This window comes from Anomalospiza imberbis, chromosome 4, assembly GCF_031753505.1.
Source record: "Anomalospiza imberbis isolate Cuckoo-Finch-1a 21T00152 chromosome 4, ASM3175350v1, whole genome shotgun sequence".
Classification (NCBI taxonomy): Eukaryota; Metazoa; Chordata; class Aves; order Passeriformes; family Viduidae; genus Anomalospiza; species Anomalospiza imberbis.
The window spans coordinates 15,917,610-15,937,557 of NC_089684.1; the positions used below are offsets into that span (position 1 = coordinate 15,917,610).

At 38.7% G+C, this 19,948-nt stretch overlaps 1 protein-coding gene across 6 annotated transcripts in view; it reads left to right on the plus strand.

Annotated features, from left to right (window-relative positions):
- The first annotated feature begins 12,243 nt into the window (after positions 1–12,243).
- MAP9 (microtubule associated protein 9) overlaps positions 12,244–19,948 on the plus strand; it is a 99,143-nt gene continuing 91,438 nt past the window's right edge. For 2 of the 6 annotated variants that reach the window (XR_010998097.1, XM_068187243.1), the window contains exons 1-7: positions 12,245–12,522; positions 13,416–13,512; positions 14,767–14,949; positions 16,793–16,989; positions 17,856–17,914; positions 18,378–18,543; positions 19,636–19,725. Coding sequence is in view for 5 of the 6 variants with exons in the window: in XM_068187243.1 (XP_068043344.1) it covers positions 12,487–12,522; positions 13,416–13,512; positions 14,767–14,949; positions 16,793–16,989; positions 17,856–17,914; positions 18,378–18,543; positions 19,636–19,725 (828 nt within the window). In the remaining variant the exon portion in view is untranslated. Of the gene's footprint in view, positions 12,523–13,415; positions 13,513–14,766; positions 14,950–16,792; positions 16,990–17,855; positions 17,915–18,377; positions 18,544–19,635; positions 19,726–19,948 lie in introns of all 6 variants that reach the window. The other 4 variants (XM_068187246.1, XM_068187245.1, XM_068187242.1 and 1 more) reach the window with 3 other exon arrangements.

Genomic DNA, 19,948 nt, shown 5'->3' on the forward strand with positions numbered 1-19,948 from the left:
TAAAGCAAAATGTGTAAGGATAGATCACAACAGAGGAAGATAAATACAGAATTGTCTATATTTGGAGTAAGTAGAGGAATTTATTTCTGGAAAAAAACTCATTTCTGTTTCTCATGCTCATATATGTATCTTCCATTTCAATTCTGTTTGTATTCATATTGAAATAAAAACCCTTTATAGCAAAAGTTTCAAAACTATATGAAAAAGACAGGTATTGATTTTTGTGTCCTGAGTTTTTAGTCCTATTTGGGATCTTTTCTTTCTTTTTGCAACTACTTTGCTATATTGCTGCTGAAATTCAGCTATGCATTTTTAACATTGAAATAGTAAAATGACATTCCAGAGGCAGCAGAGAATTAATGGGAAATGTGCTTAAATCACAGTGTATTTAAGAATATTTTTAAGGGCTAAACTTTCCCAAATTTTCTGCGGGTAGTCAGCAAGAAGTGTTTCTGTTTTCTTAAACTTCCACAGTGACTTGCTCCCTTCCTAGTGTAAGTGGACTCGGTGTATACAGCAACATCCAAAAGACTGGGGTGGAGTTGCAGGCCAAGAGTCACTCCACACACAGATCATTAGCACAAGAATCCACTGAGGGCTATTAAATATAAATAGAAAGCTGTTACTCATAACTCAGGAACCTTCTCAGCAACACACAGCTATGGGGTGAGAAAACTGTCCACAGAAATACCACTATAGGCTTGCCATGTTCTTTTGGTGCTGACATGGGATATTGAAGTAGACGAACCTTTGATATAGAAATGGATAATCATAAAATTTTATTACCTCAACTGTAATAAATGACATGGTTGGTGGTAAAAAAGTGTTCAACTAGTGAAATATTAAAATCACAAGAGTACATGGATCACAAGTTATGTCTGTAGTACGTTGTTATTCACATAAATCCACAATAAAGACCAAAATGGAAAATCAGACCAAGATCCAATATTAAGTTTTGCAAGTATAAATAGAATGGAACTAAACAAACCTTTTATTGTTAAAGAGAATAAGTGGTTCCATTCCTCACGCTCTAAATCCAGACAGACAGTTGTTTTGCCTCTGAGGATATGTTTAAAGAATAATGTATTCCTTCCTTCCAATCCCTGTGTGTATTTCTAAAGAAGGCCATTCTTCAAAGAAATACAAGTTATGAATATACTGCACAGCAATTTTGTGTGACAGGTGGACAGAAAGTCAATTAACAAAAATTCACCTTTAAGATTTGAGAAGCGTTATTGTGTATGTGTGTGTGTATCATTAATGAAAGAGTTGTAAAGTGTGTTGAGGGACTTGATTTTTAAAACAAAATACAAATTAAAAACTTGTCATGAACTTGGAAAGGCAGCAGCATCTAATCAAATGGGTCTGATTAATTCTATAAAGGCATGAGTTCTTTAATCTCTCTGAAGTTCATTTCCTGGGAGAAAAGCCAAGCTTAATAAGAAAAAAAGGGTTGACATTGCTTGTTGAAAGACCTAAAACCCTGCATGGACGAAGATGGCAACAGTGGAAACATCTATCTGTAATGGCAAGTGATCCGTTCTTAAGCTCACATGATCTCAGTAATACGCTCTGACATCCTGTGGTGTAGGGGCAGATACTTAATTTGCCAAAAGGCAGTAAGACTTTGGCAGATTTGGACATTTTGGACCTTGCTGATTAGTAAAAACAGTGTTCTTATTTAATACAGGTAAAGTTCTGGTGCATCAGCTGTACCTTGTCATCTGGAGGAAAAGCAGTTCTGGTCCATCATTTGTGTTTGGAACAAAAAACACTGAAGCAATTATGACTTGCATAAACTTGGTTTCCCTGTGGACCCTAGCCAATTACCAATAATGCGATAGCAGCAAAAATGTACTTGTCCGAATATTCCTTTAATTACAGGTTATTTGAGAAATGGATTAAATAACTCCTCCATTTTGTTTTATGTGCTAACTAGCTCCAAAATGTTTGGTTTTATAAGAAAGTACTTTCTAAATCTCTCAGAAAAATTACTTAGAGACTTCCTCTAGTAATGGGGATCTCTGCTGTCTGGGGGTAACCTGGGAGACACTCTGTTGTCACGGTTAATGAAGAAAGGAATGTTTGCTTAGCCCCTGGGTATGTTTTTATAGCAATTGTGTAAACCTAAGTGGCCCCTTTCATGTGCAGGACCAAGATTTTACAGTTTCTTTCTCAATCTGATTACCATCTCTAACCTAGAAAAGTATTATACTTTGTTCTAAGACTTTATCCCAGATTCTTACAGAACGTTTATCTAGGCATTTGCCAAAAAAATTAAGGACAGCAGGGTCCACATAATTTAGACTTGACTATCCTCAGCCTAAGACAGCACTTATATCTGGCAAAACCTGCAGCCTTTGAATTCCATGTATATTCCACCAGTCCTTAACAGGCTGTACATTTCGTCATCACCTCCTTACAACTTTAGAGACCGTGAAGATCACAAAAACCTTTAGCACATCACTGTATCTTTTCTCACTCCATAAAAAGAAAGGAGAAAGAATCTGGATATCTGAAACTTGGTTTCTAAATACACATCTCTACCTTTCAAAAATATATTCTACCTTGGCAAATCTTTCCCAGTAAGTGAGAGATGCTAAGTAATAAAGGGTGTAGGAGAAAAATTAAATTAAAAGGGACTTAAGTATTAAATCTGACACACTTGGATGATTCCCCAAGGAACATACTATGTTTTTTTGTCCCATGTGAAAGGAAGCCAAAGTTAATTATAGAACATAGCACTGGGCAAGCAAATAAATCAAGCATTGCACTGCTGAATTCTCACATCTCACAAATTAACAGCTATGGATCTGTTAGTATAGACTCTTCTGTAACAACAAAATTGTATCAAATGTAATAGTTGTTTATCTTAGGATAAGAAGATGTAACAAAAAAACCCACAAAAGTCCATTTCACAAGAATACATAGCCAAGGGATTAAATCACCACCCACAGAAGTGTGTATTAGAAGGAGAATATTAGCTCAATATGTAATACTGCAAATGCCCACTCATAGTATCTGTGCAAAACCAGTGTATGCAGCATGATACAGCAGCACAGCAGTGCTGCAAGTATAATTTCTCCTACAGAGACTGGTGTTTGCATTGTATCCTGTATCTTATATATGTAAATATAATGGGCATTTGGTAACCTATAGAAATAGGAATCTTACAAAAAATAATATATAACTACACACATGATTATATATATGTATGTGTGTATGAGACAGCAAAAGAAAGGCAGAGGGAAAAACATGCAAATAATCTTCCAAAGAGAAACTTCTCCAGAAGGTAACACTAAAATTTTCATGAACAGAAGCTATGACAAAAGCCTATAGACCCAGTGCACACCCGAGAACCTGTAGCATAGAAGTGGTTCAGTCACTTCCACGTGTGCAAGCCAGGCTGATTGAACATTCACTTTGAAAGATTAGTTTCAACAATCACAGTGATCAGTATCTTGTACAGTTCGTCCACTTGGAAAAATGGGTCTCACACCAAATTTTTTTTCTGCTGGCCAGCAGTAAGCATGTTCAGGCAGAAATTAATAAAAAAAAAAAAGAAAAAAAACACACTCCAACAACAAAGAAACATACAATCTCTGTGGAGACTGTTTCTGAGGTTAAGTACTGTTTATATTTAAATGTTCATCACAGGACTCTGGTGCAAATTTCATTTTCCTTTATTAAAAAGGCAGGTACTATTTACTTGCTGCTACTTCACCTGGGGGTTTGTAAGAATCACTCATTAATGGCAACGTTTTGAACAAGTGAAATCCTCTATAATGACACCAGCACTATTAGTATGAGGAGAGAAAGGCACCACCTAAGAATAAAATCGGGACCGGTTTTTTTTCCCCACTTTGAAGACAGGGAGCTCACCTCTAATTTACACTCTATGTTGTTGTTTAGCTTCGTTTCTCTCTACTTCACTATTACCTCTCCAGTTTAAGTAGGGTGGCATCATAACTTTCAGGGAGAATTCTCATTACAAGGCATTGCAGGATTACTCCAGCTTTATTCAAACTAATACATTTAGCCCCAGTCCAAAAAAAAAAAGCACAACCGTCCCATTCTCCCATTTGCAATTGTACTCAGGTGCTTTACTCCACTGATTTGGAGCTTTAAGTACTTTTCTGGATTTTTCTTTTTCCTATATGTTTCATTTGACTACAGCACAGAGTAGCTTTCTCTAGACAGACAGCTTCTCCTTTAGCAGAGGTCAGCTGTAAATACATATGTAGTCTTATCAACAGGATTTGTACAACACGCAGGGAAGTCTCCGCAGCTCAGATTCCCTCAGTGTTTTTACCCGTATTAGGTAAGATTAAAGCCAGCTCAAATAGCATGCAGACGAGGTGCTGAATTGTGCAAGGGCCCCACTTGTCTCCTTTGTGGAGGCTCACTTAGCACCTTTCTGAGCTCACTTAACAACTTCGCTGTGCTAAATCCCGACCTGGCTAAAGCCATTCATTACACAGCACTAAGGCACAGATAAAACACAGCAGCTCAATACCAGAAGAGTGCTCTCACTGAGATAATGCAGCAGTAAAGAATTAGAAAAACCCTCAGCATTGCTCTTTCACAGATCATTATAGTCCTGCTGCTAATACGAGTGGAGCAGAATTAGGCCACCAGTGAACATCTCGAGTGAATAGCACACTGTGAATATCCAGCGAATATCCTGAGTGTATGGATTAGCATATAGGAAATCCACTGCCTGCTTTGGCCCTGAATCCAGTTTGCTTAAGCATGTATAATGGACACTGCATTGCTGGAGATTTTTCCTTTTTTTTTTTTTTTTTTTTTTTCTTCTCTAATGAGCTGAACACTAACTGGATTGCATCAAAAAGATCAAAAAACCCAGGACTTTTATATAAGAGCATTCTTTCAGTAGCAGGTCACACAAATTAGAACAAGAAGAATATAGAATGGCTTTGGTATATTCCCACTGATTTCCAAGGATCCCTTTATGATTTTAAGGAGAAAATGGAAAAAAAAAAAACTAAGAAGGTAATTCTAGAGAAAATCCCACTAGATCAATACTAGGTACTCCTGTGCAGTAAGCCATCAGCATCTGTCAGTGTGAACTGTGCTTCTTATTAGCAGTGGCTGAGTTGCATGCAGAAATCATCTGTTTCCCTAGACGATCTGCATATACAATTGATATATTTAAAGTGAATCATGAGGTAAATAGCTGTCTGTTTGGAAAAAAAAAAACCACAGAACAAGAGAAAAAGAGGCAACAATCACATCTAAGAAAAGCATTGCATAATCCATTCATCAATTTGCTGTAATGTAAATGGTTCTCACATCATTAGCAAGAAGAGTTTTTATGAAACATTTCAACTTTGAAACACTGCATAAAAAGATCAGCATGTGATCACTCTCTTATCTGGTTTCCATTATTCATCTACACATAAAAAATGTTTTGATACAAGACAAAATGCAGTTCCCAGCTGTATTTTGTCATGAAATGGCTTTCATAGCTCACAGCTCTATTATCAGGAAAATATTCCCAGCAGCTGGGTAAATACATTTTGCTTTGTTGATGCTGACTGTTAATTTTGCATCTAAAGCCTGCCAGTGTTATAGAACTATAAAGCTTCAGAAAATGCCATTGATGGGAAGTGCAGTTGCTGTGCTATGGATAATTCATAGGCAATAGATGAAAAGGATCATGCTGGTTCCTCTCATAAAGCATTCCTGTTTTCAACATAGACAGTCAGTGACCAAGAAGACAGGTAGGCCCTCAGGTAGATTTTGTAGAATAAACATGTGTGCACATATGCATGGGCTGCTGGTGAGGTTGCAAGCAATTTTTAAATGCCTTGATTTAAATAGTAAGCTTTAAGTTCAGGAAAGGATTGCCTGGAGAAGTTGTGGATGCCCCATGCCCAGAAGTGTTCAAGGCTGGGTTGGATGGGGCTTTGAGTTGCCTGGTCTAGTGGAAGATGTCCTTGCCCACAGACAGGGTGTTGGAATGAGATGATCTTTCAGGTCCCTTCCAATCCAAACCATCCCAGGATTCTGTGATTCGGCATCAGCCACTGTCCCTTTAAAGTTTCAAACACTGGAACTAAGAAAGAAATTAAATAGGTGATGAAAGTTCATGTTACAAATGATCTTCCAGATTTGGTTTTAAAATAAAATTTTCAAGTATTAATCTTTTACTGCAGTGCTTCAGTGGCTGGGTTGTACCTAGACATTTAGAACATATCTCAATGGCACAAGGTATTGGTGGTAAGGCATACCAGCACTATGGATGAGTTTAGTTCAGGAATGGAAACAGCACAGCTGTTAGCATGATCCTACAGTCCTGAAGCCAAACAGCTCTCCTTCCCGCTTCCCCAAACAGCCTGGGTGGCCCTATGTAACTGAAAGCGCAATTTCACACTATGTGTGCACAAAATGTACTTAGAGGAAGCACCATTCCTGAAGAGTACACAGTCAAAAATACTCTGACAAAAGCTCAGTTATCCCTTTTCACCCCTCTGCACTGTCTCATCCTCACCATGTCCAGCCCAGCTGCTTTCTGCACTAGGATGATGCCTCTTTCTGACTCCCTCCTGCACTACAGAAGAGTCCCTCCTCAGAGAGTTGGACACTCAGACCCTCTCCCACCCGTCACATGTTTCTGGCATGCCCATTAGCTTTTGTTTAGGATTTTCCTCTGACAAAACAGGCTGAAGAGCCCTGGCACAGAGAACCAGTCTTACAGTAGCTTTAGATAATACCCTAAACTGGCGACTAATCAATTCGAAAAGAAATAGGAAATGGAAGAAAGATTGCACAAAGCCCAGATTTGGGTTGATGACATTTGCTGTTAAACTGAGGCCAAGTCATCTCAGCAGCTGCAAAATTTCAAATTGGTTGCAGGGTCTATAAACTAAGTCGCAAGACGGAAGGAAGGAAACATGGAGAACAAGAAAAGATGAACTGTTAAGCTTCCTTTGCAAATACAGAGTTTGCTTTAATGTTCCAGATTACTAACTTGGATTATTTGTTTCCAAGTGCTGGGATTAATCAATGCTTTCCATTCGCAAGTCTGAATGAAATGTTCTTTCCATAGCCCTTGCAGAGATGACATAAGAGTACACAGAAATATTAATAATGGGAAAGTCAATATAATCTTTAATCCACAATAAAAATATCTAATGTATCATGGTCTCCATAGGAACTGCACAAAATCTGGAGCTTGTATTTTGCAGGTTTCTCTGGTGTTACCAGTGTGGAGCTCAATCTGCAGCCTTGGCCCTGAGCAGTGGACGTGTGGGATAGCCTAGAAAGGGGGAAAGGGTATGTAAGTGTGCTCCCTTAACACCACTCTCTTTAAAGGAGCAGCTGAGTACAATGAATCTGAAGATAAGGAAACCAGGGCTCCAATCTACGAGATAATAGTGACCTACCCATTTATGAGCTAAAGAGAAAATAGAAAATGCCCAACTAGGTACTACACTTGTCTATTTATTTGTTCAGGTGTGGGTCTGATGTTGTAGCTTTTTCTTCTATGTTATCTTAGAATCTTACCATGTCTCTAGTGTAAGCTGAAAAGAAATTGCTCTCTTCTCAAAAGACAACTAAAAAGGGCAGCTGTTAGTAAATGCCTAAACCTTTTATCAAACACTGAAATACCACTGATGTTTTTGAGATTCTTCTGCATCTTCTGCATCACTGCCTCTAATGGGTACAAGTCATCATGTGATGTCTGAATTTTCTTCACTGGTTAAGGGTATGAGTTAGTGCAAAACTGGCATGATAGAAATCCTCCCCAGTTACACCATGGAATTTTTGCATGCCTTTGTGTCACTAGTACAGCTTCTGAGTCTTCTCTCTACATATACAAAATGGGAATAATAATTCTGTCTCAGCAGTCTAGCAGGGAAAGCTGATAACTCCCTTCAAGACTAGGAAGTGCTCAGATATGGAAGGTTCTTACAGGTGTGCTGATAGACAAATCAATACATTCAAAAGATATTAAAAGATAATATCTTATATGGTCAGTTATAAATCTAAAAAGATTAAGTGATACATTCAGTGTGTTTCCAATAGGCCTTTATTTTGCTACACTGGAGTAAGGTAATCATTCATCTTTACTTGCTAAAGCTACTTGCACTGTAAAGGTCTATCTTCATTAGGATAATGGTAGAAAAATCAGACCTGGCAGCTTTATTCTCCTGTAACTCTTCCTGCCATAGTGCAACTACAATAGCACCAAAAATTAAAAGGAGACAAGGGAGGAATATAGATGTAAAGAGCAGAAGAAGCCATTTTTATTGCCAAAGAGAATTAGCCAGCCAGTCTTTCTAACCACAAAGCAATTTAATTTGGCTTTTTACTGCATCCATTTTCTATGATTAATTATTATGATGTCAGACTTCTCATCCCTTGGGGCTGGAAGTTTGCAGGACATTATGCAAGTCTTTCACCCAAGGTCCTATGTCTGGCTCTCTGGTGATCCTTCAGGTGCCAGCAGCTTGGAGCCCTGACGCTTCTCAAATGCGCAGGTGATAATCTGACAAGCGTGGTTCCTCTTTCTGTGAAATGCGCCACAGCATTAAAGTGAGTTACTGCTCAGCACTTAACAGCTGTTGGCTTCTCCTGACAGCATTAATACAACATTAGACACGGAGATACTTTGAGAGATGTTTTTAAGCAATTGCAGGTCTGCAAGGTTTCTCTCAAAGGTGTTTGTTTAACCAGAGCTCACAGCTGCAAGACGTAAAAAGAATGTATCTATATACAAGCAACAGCAGTAGCTTGAGTCATTTGCACACAAAATGACTCCACTTGATGTGAAAAGGTTTGCATTTTCTGACTACCCTTTACAGGAAGTCTAATCTGCTGTCACCAACACAAACAAGCTTTGTCTGTTTGAAAAGTTCATTGCCTTGTTACTATGACCAAGCACAACACCAAGACAGATGTTTCATTCCTCTGTGTTCCAATGCTTTTCCTTAAAAATCACATCATGTACTATTTACAAAAAAAGACAGCTTAAAAAAAATAAAGCCTAAAATAAGCCTAACATAAAAAGTCAATGATTTTTTTTTATTTTTTTTTCCTTTTGGGATATCTACCTCCATCTGTTACTTCTAAGTCTAATGCTCAGGAATAAATCAACCAGTCCAGAACACATGTATTCATAAACTGCCATGTAAGTGATGTAGATGTGAAATTATTCATCCTAGTTTATTCTTTCTTTTGCACCATTTTTGTAGTCTATTCCTTCAGTATCTATGTTTTTCTATGTATTAATTTTATCCAATTCGACTTTCCTGGCTGTATGCCTAAGAACAGCAATCTACTAAGCCAAGGTTGCATACCTTCTTACCCTGACAGCATCTTCTCTATCTACTTACAAGTCAGGTCAAGATGTAAAAGTGAGAGGTTGAATTTGATGACAATGGGGATTTCCATCTGATGCTCAAAGTTGATTATATTTCTGGTTTTATTTCAAGACAAGCATAAGAAGAACAGTATATTTTGGCAGGACAGGCATAGCCCTCCAAAACATGGCACATTGTAATAGACTATTTCATATGAACTGGGAGGAAAATGTGAGAATAATAATTGGTAATGTTCGTACCTAAGAATGTCTGTGATGGTGACCCCTAGATAGAAGAGCTCTTTGTTGTTTAGAATTGAAGCTACTTGTTACTCGGCTAAAAAATACATGTGCAAGGGCCAAGAGCCAGATGCACTTGCAGATGATGTCTAATTCCCCCTGATGTCAAGAACAAGAATAGTCATTTATGAGCCGAGACCCTGGCAACCAACACAAAAATCACTTTCCACAGGAATGTACACCAACTCAGAGATTTTTTTCATGGCATTACATTTCCTTTCAAGTGTAACTTTTGACTTTGGGAAGGAAAACTGAAGCAAGCAGAACATTTCCCTCCAGTAAGAGGTTTTAAATATTTTGACTTGATCTATGTATCATGTGTTCAGAAGGAATCCCAAAACCTGTCTTACAAACTCTAGACATATTGATAAAATAAACCACTTAAGGAAGTTGTTTATATGCATATAAGCTAGCCATCCAAAAATCTCATCATACTTGACTGCTTTCTGAATATAACGTCATTCCTGCAGATGGAAATCACACTGCATCGTGATGCTTGTTTTTAAAAGTGCTTTTTTTAAGGCTCTGGGCATGGCAGAGACTCACACACATTTGATCAGCAGAATAAAATGTTGCCTCTAAGTTTATTTTATCCAAATTAATATATTGCTGGGATCATTTAGAGCCTTATTCTCAATGCTCCTTCTCTACTCAAGAGAAAAAGCTATACAGTTTACATTTGTGATATATTAGTCAGGTACTTATTAAAAAACAGAGGTTAATGCTCATTTTCATACCATAAAATCTTCTGGTTTTTGCCATCAATAAGGGGGTTTTTTGTTGGTTTTTTGTTTTGCTTTGTTTGTTTGTGGGTTTTTATTGTTTTTGTTGTTGTGCATGGGTTCTTTTTAAGTAAGTCTCTTATGCCCAAAGCACTAGATTCGTATTTAGGCTTAGGGCCCATCCACCTCAGTGGGTCTCAATGGGATTTTTGCCTCAGGTAAGACTAGAAGATGCAGACCTGATGTTCATGTGTTTTGACAAAAACATCTTCACACATTTTGAGTTCTTCAGTGCTGACAGTATTGATACTTTTTTTCCTGCATTCAACGAACTCCGTGCATTGAATATTTAATAATACAGGTGATATAAGGACTCGTTGTCTGACTCATGTAAATAACACAATAATTTAAACTGAGTCTTCCTTCTCTACAGTGTATGCAATGCTAAATGAATATAGTGTCCCCCAAAAAAACCCATAAACACTGCCAGTAATATAAAAAGAAACTAGAATAAACTGGACATTTGGGAAAAAACAACCAATTGTTCAATTGTAGAATATTTTGCTGCCACCTTTTGGAATTTAATAAAATATTCATCTCGGTGGTTTTTAACAGGCATATATAATTTAGCCCTCGACAGCAATTACTAACATTATTCGAGAAAGAATATATTAATTTCTTCTTTCTTCCTTTTTAAATTCTTAACAAGTATGTTGAGTTTCACCCTTCACTTTCACTGAGATGGAATAGCACGTATTCAAATTTAAGGCTTTCACATGAGAAGAAAATATAGTAAAAAAATTTGTGCATCAAGCATAACTCTCAATAAATGCCATGATTAGTCAGCAGATCAAGCATTATTTGGCCATAAATAAACAGCGTAAACAAAGAAAGGAGCTGCTAACAGATGATACCTAAATATCAATTAATCACTTGCAAATAATTGTTAATTAAAATCCAAGGTTACTTATTAGAACTCAGGGCCTCTTTCCCCCCCTAGGTGCATTGTGGCCTTTGCATAACAGCATTGCTTTTAAAATATAACTCTACATCAATAAACAAGAGGAAAACAAGTCCTAAGGCTCTGAGCTCTGTCCCACATCTTCTCTCCCTGTTTCTGTCAGAGAGATTTTCTTCTGCACTACTTACAAAAATGCAATGCATTTTGGGGAATGTTAGTATAAATAAATATAACACCAGTATAGAGAACACGTCAGAAGTTCTTTGTTATCACTAAGACAACTGGAGCACTAGCCTTATTTTAGAAAGGTGAGATGAGAAGCATTTAAACTGGAGGAAGAGTAGAAATGTCTGTACCTGTAAAGGGTCCCGAAGTGGACAGCTTTCCTTTGACGCACGATATTGGTGTTCCCAGAGCACCCTGGCATTCGGGTGCTTTCGTCGTGGCCCACACAGGGGACAGATGACCTCTAGGACACCAGCTCTGCAGGGATGTGTGCTGCTGGGCAAAGTGTCTGGTCACTGGGGGGCTGGAGCTCGCCAGGTGGATGCACAACCACTCTTTGGGGATATAAAAATTACAGTATTAGAAGGTGTAAGGACCAGGCTATGCCACTGTAATTTCGCCATGCCTAAATTCTGATTTAAACTAACACACAGGTGCTATCAGATCTGTATTCCAGAAGGCACTGAAGTGAGTATGTTTCTTTCGTAAAGCGCTCACATCCCAAGAAGGAAGGTTTTACACAATTACCTGACTGCAAGAGTGGGGCTGACAACCGTGTGTCAGCCCTGGTACGAGTGTCATGGACGTATGGATGTGCTCCTTGTGGGAACGGGGTTATCCGCAGCATAGGGACATCGACAATAAATCCCTGCAGAGTACGGGCACCGACAATACGTCCTGGCAGCGCGGCTTTGGCCCGGCTGAGGAAGTGGCGCTGCGAGGGACGTGAGGCAATTCCCGGCTACTGAAGGCGATCGCCGGCGCGGCCGTTGCCGGGCGACCGGGCGGGACCGGCCCGGCCCGGCCCGCGGCTCTTTCCCGGGGCTCCTGCCCGGGGCTCCTTCCCGGGGCTCTCCGCCGGGGATTTTTCCCGAGGCTCTTTGCCAGGGCTCTCGGCGGGCTCGGCGGCGGCCGCGGGCGCTGCGAGGCGGCAGCGAGACGCCTCCGCCATGGCGGGGGGAGGCACCGCCGACTGCGGGCTGCAGGTGAGCGGCGGCCGCCGGGGCAGGGGCAGGGCACGGCAGGAGCAGGGCAGGGGAAAGCCGACGCTGGGGAGCGGGGCCTGCGAACGGGTTTCTGCCATTGGGAGTACGTTAATTCGCCCTTACAGGCAGTGCGTTACAGACGCACAGAACTCCGCGTTGCTTTGGAAATGAAAGCGGGCTGTCCGCGGTGAGGACACCGGGAGCTGCGCCCCGTGCCTAGGCTGGGAGCCGCCCGGCTGCCCAGGCCCTGAAGCAGCAGGGCATGAAGGAGCAGCCCGGCCACCAGCAGGTGCCTCGGGAGGCGCCCAAGGCCCGTGACGAACCACTGCTCCTCGTGGTTTGTGCGTCAGGGTCCGGAATCTGGAGGTCCTGGTGCATTTCTTTATGTGTTTACAATCTGTAATTAAAGCCAGTGCCCTTCAGAATCACGTAAATGTATTGTGTCCGTGATGTCCTTCAGCAGAGTCCAAAATATGTGGACTTCTTCCGTTGGTTTGGACCTGACGCCTGCTTCAGGCTCTTGTTGTGCGGCTCCTGCTCTCATAGACCCTCCTCTTGTGCTCTTGCCGATCGAAACATACAAAAGAGGAGAAGTGTCACATCATGATGCATCATAAGTGCCCAAAACTGAAAAAGAGATTTGCAAGATAGATTTCTTATGAAGAAGAAATATAAATAAATACATGGAGATTTGGGGACTTTTTTTTGATGCAGATATGTTAGGGGAGTGGAGATAGAATGGATGCACTATGCTTCAGCGTAATTGTCAATTAAATGGGCTTATCTCTGTTGCTCAGTTCTACTTATGTATGTGTGGGAGGGGAGAATAAGTGCTGAACTTGAACAAGTGAATCCTCCCTTTTTTGTAAAAGTTATTTGTGAAGCCATTTCAGGATGAGCTACAGGAAGCAATTTCTGATTATGCAACAAGCAAGGAAAAAGATGAATATTCAGACGACTTTGAAAGTGATGAAGATGGCATGTTAAATGGTAAAAAAAAATATTTTTTTCCTTGTGTTCTTCCTTTCTTAACTCATCACTAGATCCTAGGCAATCATAATGTGTCAATATGATTTAGTGTTCCAAGATTTCATATTTTAACAACTTCTAAAGCACTGTCCTCCTCTGCCAAGTTAGCAGCAGAATTCCCAATGAAATCAGCAGAGGTGCCAGCCTGCTAGGCCATACACAGTCTGTACTGTTCCCTACCATTGTGGTCCCCAGTTCTCCTCCCTAGTCATCTTGTTTACTTGACACCTGGATCAGACAGCAGTGCACAGTACTGTAAATGAAAGTAGGCATGGGCAGAGAGAAAGGCAGTGTTTTTTTCTTACTGATTTCCCAGTCTGTACAATCAGTGAATAGTGCCTGCAGGACACATTTACTGGCAGACTGTGTAAACCAGAAATAAGTTTGATCTGGCTGTTTTTCTTGGAGCAGGATGCATTTGATGTTTGCTAATGTTTATGCTTAGTCTGACAAGATTGGCCAAATGACTGTTCTTCCTTCCTGGTATGACACTAAATGTTAAGGAAAATAGGAATATTGAATATGATAATGTATTTTTAAAAGGACTTCCTCTGTGGCCTCTTTTTCATTCTCACCTGAAACATCTTTTAACAGTTGTGGGATGCTGTGGTCTCCCTGTGCTGACAAGATTTAGGAAAAAAAGCTCTCTAGCAGTAAATGCATTACTCTACAATCATGACATTCTTTTGTCACCTTGCTCAAGCATTTGAGCTCCAAAATTAGGTCAATTAGCAATAATAGGCTAGAGGAAGATAAATATTTTTGTTAAACATGTGAACCTTGGCATTGTAGAAGATACTTTCTTTGAGTATCTTCTAGTAGACTTTAAATGGGGCAGAAGTGAAGAGACGGAAAGGGAGGATAGGTTCTAATACCAAAGGTACCCAGCTTTGTTGTTGATGACTTGCTTGCACTTTCTATAGCATTGAGACATTTTTTTTCAGAAGTACTTTAAATTGCATGGCAGAAAATAATTAATGAGTGAATATTTTTCTTTGGATTGGGTCCAGGAAAATAGATAACAGGAAAGGAAGTAGAATAAGGCTGTAGTTTGGTGGCTTTGCAGAGATCAGAGGCACAGAAAGAGAAATGCTCAGAAACTTAAATCAGGAGGGTACTACATGAAAAATAGTGTTAAGTTATAGAAGAGACAGGTTCTGTGTTGCATTTTTTCCCACTTGTATCAAATACAAGTTGGTAATATATTCTTTGCAGATATTGGGAAAGAACTCGCTGAAAGTAATTCAGGTTCTACAAGCACTGAGAGATCTGTTGCTGGGAGTCCTCTCTTGAATTATGATGCTTTACAAAAAGCAGTAGATTTGGAAAATGAAGCTGTTGATGACTTGAATTTATCCATTCATGAAAAGAAGCTTCAGCAAATAATAGTTTTAGAAGGTGAGCACATACAGAATGACAGAAAAGATGGCGAAGAAGGATGTTTGGAAGGTCAAAATGAGGATAATGACAGAAAAAATAATGAAGTACTGCATGATAATAGTGAAAGTGATGACTTGCCTATTAATGAACTACATGAAAAAAGAAATCAAGAGGAAAACCAACCAAAAGCAAAGCCTCAGATGCACAAAAAAGGAAATGCTTCATTATCAGGTGAAAAGAAAGTATTTTAATGTTGCTGCCTAGCCATGTTACAGCATTTTAAAGTGTTTCAATCTGTGTTATTTTCTGTGTTATCATCTTCTTTGGCTCACTGCCAAAGCTTCTAAAGATACACAAATTCTGTATGCCCTGGGGTAAACTGAACCAGTGTGGGCCAAGAGCAGGAGGTTCCTGTTTGCCTTTTCCTTTCAGAAGATGAAAAACAGCTGTTTAGGTCCCTAAAGTCCAGCTCTCCATCAGTGCATGTGCATGGAAGGCGTGAGAGGGCTGCCAAGACGCCTCCTCAGTGTGTGCGTGGCACAGAAAGCGGCATTCACATAGTGTCACTGACACAGTTTGGATGTATAGTCAAACACATAAACGCCCCCAAACTTCAGTATAAGAATAGCTAATTCATTTTAATATGCAATGCTGAATTTGGAATTTTGCTAATCAACTGTATGTGTCAAAAGACTTACTATTTCTTATGGAATTCTTAATATGAGAGGAATTTGTCCTGTTTGATGTTGAGATAAGTTTATGGCTGGTCATTACCTGTGATGGAAGATTGCAACTTTGAAATTAATAGAGCATGATTAAAGGTATCAGCTTCATTTTTCCTTTCCACTTGATGGCACCAAAGTGCCATCAAAGGTATTTGAATGTGCAAACACCTCTCCTTCCTGGCTGGTGTGCCTGTGTAGTTTTAGACTAGCAGAAAAGAAGTTGAACTATTCCTGTTCTTCATGTGAATCAAAGTAGTGCAGTGACACACTGCATTATTGGTTAAAATTCAGTAAATTAAGAATTCTTGTTATCTTGAACTTACCTTCATCACTGTAAATTTAGGGTAAATTTTGGGTAAATTTCTTTGATTATGGATATTAATGTTCCTTTCTTCAGGTAATTTGGAGTTAATTTGTCATCCAAAAATTCCATTTTTCTAAAGAATTCCATCAGAAATTTGTGGAAGACTTCTAATTTGGTTTTATTTGGGCATTTTTTGGCTTCTGTCTGAATTGTTTTACAAATTAAGATCTCTGCATCACTGGCAGTTAAAATCTGATGAAAATGTTTTTTAAGTCTTATTAATAATGTGTTTCATAAATAACAATTTCACCACTTAGGCAAACATTCAGATTGAGGTGATGTTTTCTTTAAATCCTCACTGTGGAATTTTTCAGTTATTCCCTCACATGTTCCACACCCCTGAAGAACAGTATACAATGAAAGCAGTATTTGTTACCCAGAGTGTTAACTGGCATACTTCATTAGAAGTCTGCTAGATGTCAGAAGAGCTCTTGCTGTGACTGCAATGACTCTTGCTTTTGGTTTCTGCACTAGAGCTGATCAGGCAGATGGAAAATTTTGCCTTTGTCTTGCGCTCACATTCGCTAACATTAGTTCAAGCTTTAGATGCGACTCCATTCTTACATGAAAATACAAGTGAATACTGCTCTTATTCGTATATAGTTCTTAGAAGGAGGCATACAGAAAATACATTATACTATATAAAATTTAGTAAAAACAACTGTCATAGACAGATGGGTTTTCTAGAAATATATTTTGTACAGAAAAAACAATACCCAAAACCAATGAAGTTCTTGGTAATTTGTCCTTTCAATCTTTTTTCTCCCTTTAGATGAAGATCAGAAGACTGTCAGCACTAGTGACTTGAGACTGGAGGACAATGGTAGGAAATCCCGTTCTGTTGACAGTGCAGATGGAATGATGAAAATAACAGAAGAGCAAATAATAACTGATACAATGCAGGAGATGTCAGTGAATGATCAATCTGAGCATGGGGAAGCAAAAAACACGTCCAAGAACTCTGTCAAGGTATTGCTCATATACAGGTTACCATTGTTTGGAACAATGTCCTAGAAGCTCAGTGGAGAATTTTGTAAAGTTACTGTTGGTATCTTAAGTGTGTAGAACACTGTGTGTAAAGCTGACAATTTATATCTGGCTTCTAGAGCTGAGGCTCTTATAAATTCTGTATAGCTTTATGAAAGATCTAAGGAATACATTTTCCACAAATTATTTAAGTCAGATAAAGGTACTGAAATGTGTTTTCCAGCCTTAAGGAAGTCCCCATCTCAAAGTGAAAATGTCAGATGTGTGCTGTGAGGATAGCTGAATAGCAGTGAGCAGTGTGTGTTGGCAGAGGATGGAATCCATGTGTGACCTGAATAGTGGATAGGATGCAAAGCACTCTATGTTTTATCCTAAAAAGAATGTAGCTACATGTAATTATTAAAGCTAAATATTCAAAAGACTTAAAAGAGTGTTTATAGAATAAACAAGCTGTTTTCTTTTTACTTTTTATCATTTCTAATCTATTGACTGTATTTTTACATAATACAAATGAACAGTCCTAGCTGCCATTCCAAAATTATACAGGCATTCTGAAAGTTTGGTTGGTTGGTTGGTTGGTTGGTTGGTTTGGGGGCTTGCTTTGTTTTGGTTTTTTTGGTTTTTTTCTCTCCTTACTTTCTTATCCTGTATTATGCCCCCTCTTTGTTAGGGTGTCTTTCTTGCCTGGTTTTCTAACATCATGAGACCATGGAATATCTTGACTTGGAAGGGACTCATAAGGGCTGAGTCCAATTCTCAGTGTCCTTGTTATCTTGTAAAAAATCTGTTTCATCCTGATCTGTTGCTTAAGAGACTCTATTACTTTACTTTTCCTCTGTGTTTCTTAGAAACTAAGTGAAACAAAGGAGAGAGTTCTACAAAACCCAAAGGCTTCTTTATCTGACAGGTAAGAGAAGAATGCCAAGCATTGTTCTGAGCCATTTAAGATGACTGTAAGCACCCCGACAATGCTGCTCCCCTCTCATTTTCTGTCAGCATTGTCTTCACTGCTGACAACCTCTGACCATCTGTGGAAAGCAGTTTAGTGCATGTGGCATGTTGTTATGACCCTTGCTCAGGTTCATGTCAGATCAGACTCCCAGATCTTCTGCCAGTGTCTGTGATGAGTGTGTTACTGGAGTCTTTACAGGCTTTGAGCTGTTTTTTAGATGAAAGTGTAAGTAATTTGTAAACTTATGAGAGGTAAGTTCTTTCTCCTTTTCTCTACAGTCCCCAGTAGAGTGCATAGGAAAAAAAAAAACAAACCACAGTAACTTTTGGTATGCACTGAAATAAGAGGAACACTGCTTGGTATGAGCTACAGTAAAAGGAAATTTCATTAATGTGTTTGTGTCCTGGTATTTTCCTAGGTCTACAACTTTTGTGCATTTAAAGAGAAAGGGGAAAGCTGTTCCATCAACTTCACCTGTTTCATCTCAGTATCTGGGATCGTTAAAGGTGCTGGAGGATAAATGCATGCAGAAGAAAAGTCCAGAATTCAACAAAGTAGATAATTTAAGGGCAGCTGTTTTTCAGGTAGATTTTAAAAATTAACAAGCCAACAAACAAAATTGTTCATATAAGGGTCCTGATACAGGGGTCAAGAACTCATATTTTCTTGAAATCAATATTTTTTACTATATTCCTTTCATTGGCTTCAGGTATAGTAATCCTTCTGTTGGCTATGCCTTTTCCTCATATTATGAACAAAAAGCTCAATGAAAGGGACATAATGTTTTTATGTGGTTAATAATTTATTGTTTCAGACTATTTTCAGGCACATATTTTCCATTATTTTTACTTCATTCTTAACATAAGTAAGTGTCTACTTAGAGTTGTTTGTTTTTTTCCCTGATATGTTCTATTCAAATGCCATTCAGGAAAAGTGATAACAAATCATGTAAGTCTTTCCAGAAGAATAATACATGTAAATTCCTTGTAGAATTTCACAACAATTATTTTCTGGGTTTCAACAAATTTTTGCTAATCTGTTTGAGAACAACTCTCATTAGCAGGCACCATTCATATTGGTATGTGTTTTTGATAGTTGTTATGGTCCTAAACCTAATTTTAGACCCTGAAATCCATATTTATATTGTCTTCACAGTTTTTGAAGGTAGAATAGTCTTCATTTAGGATGCTTTTATCTTTGAGCTGCATACCAAGGATACAGTTAATTCTTGAAAGTTTAAGCCTGATTCTGCAGATGGCTCATAAGCTTTTATGGCTGCCTGAAGTCTCACTTTTCCCAGTAGGATTTTATTCTCTTTAATTATAGGTATTTTCAAGAGAGACACAAATGTAAATAATATTCCTATATACCAAGTGATAGGAACCTTTATTCCATTCTTCTTTTTAATTTTGATTAATGTTTACATTTGTGTTGGTGTTTCTAGGAAGATGCTTTTTATAAGTTCTTTAAGCTTTTTTAGATTTGGTAGCTGTGATTTTAGAACCTTAAATTTTTTGATCACAATGTTCATGTGGTGACATCTTAGTTTTCCACATGGGATGCTTATTTAACTAGCGCATGGAAGAACTGAGAGTAATTTTGGTGGTCATTGTATTGCTGCTGTTCTTTACTTATACCTTAAAAGGACTTAAAAAATATTTTAATGATTCTCACAGAACTGGTTGGAAAGGAAAAAGCTCCTTCTACTGGAATTAAAGAGACGTGAAAAGGAAAAAGCTGAAATTCTAAGGAACAATACTGAAAAGGTTTGTTTACATTGTTGTTTAAAAAGAAATTGACAAACTCAAAGTTGACTCTTTGAAGTGTTCTTCCTGCCTAAGTGCATCCCTCCGCTGTTGTAAGGTATCTGGTTTTCTCCAAATAGCACGAGGTGACATGAAACAACAAATGGCATGTCCTACATGTTAGGGTTGTGGTAAGCAGTGTCTGTCCAATGTTTCCCTACACATTTATATAAGGTGTGTTAGA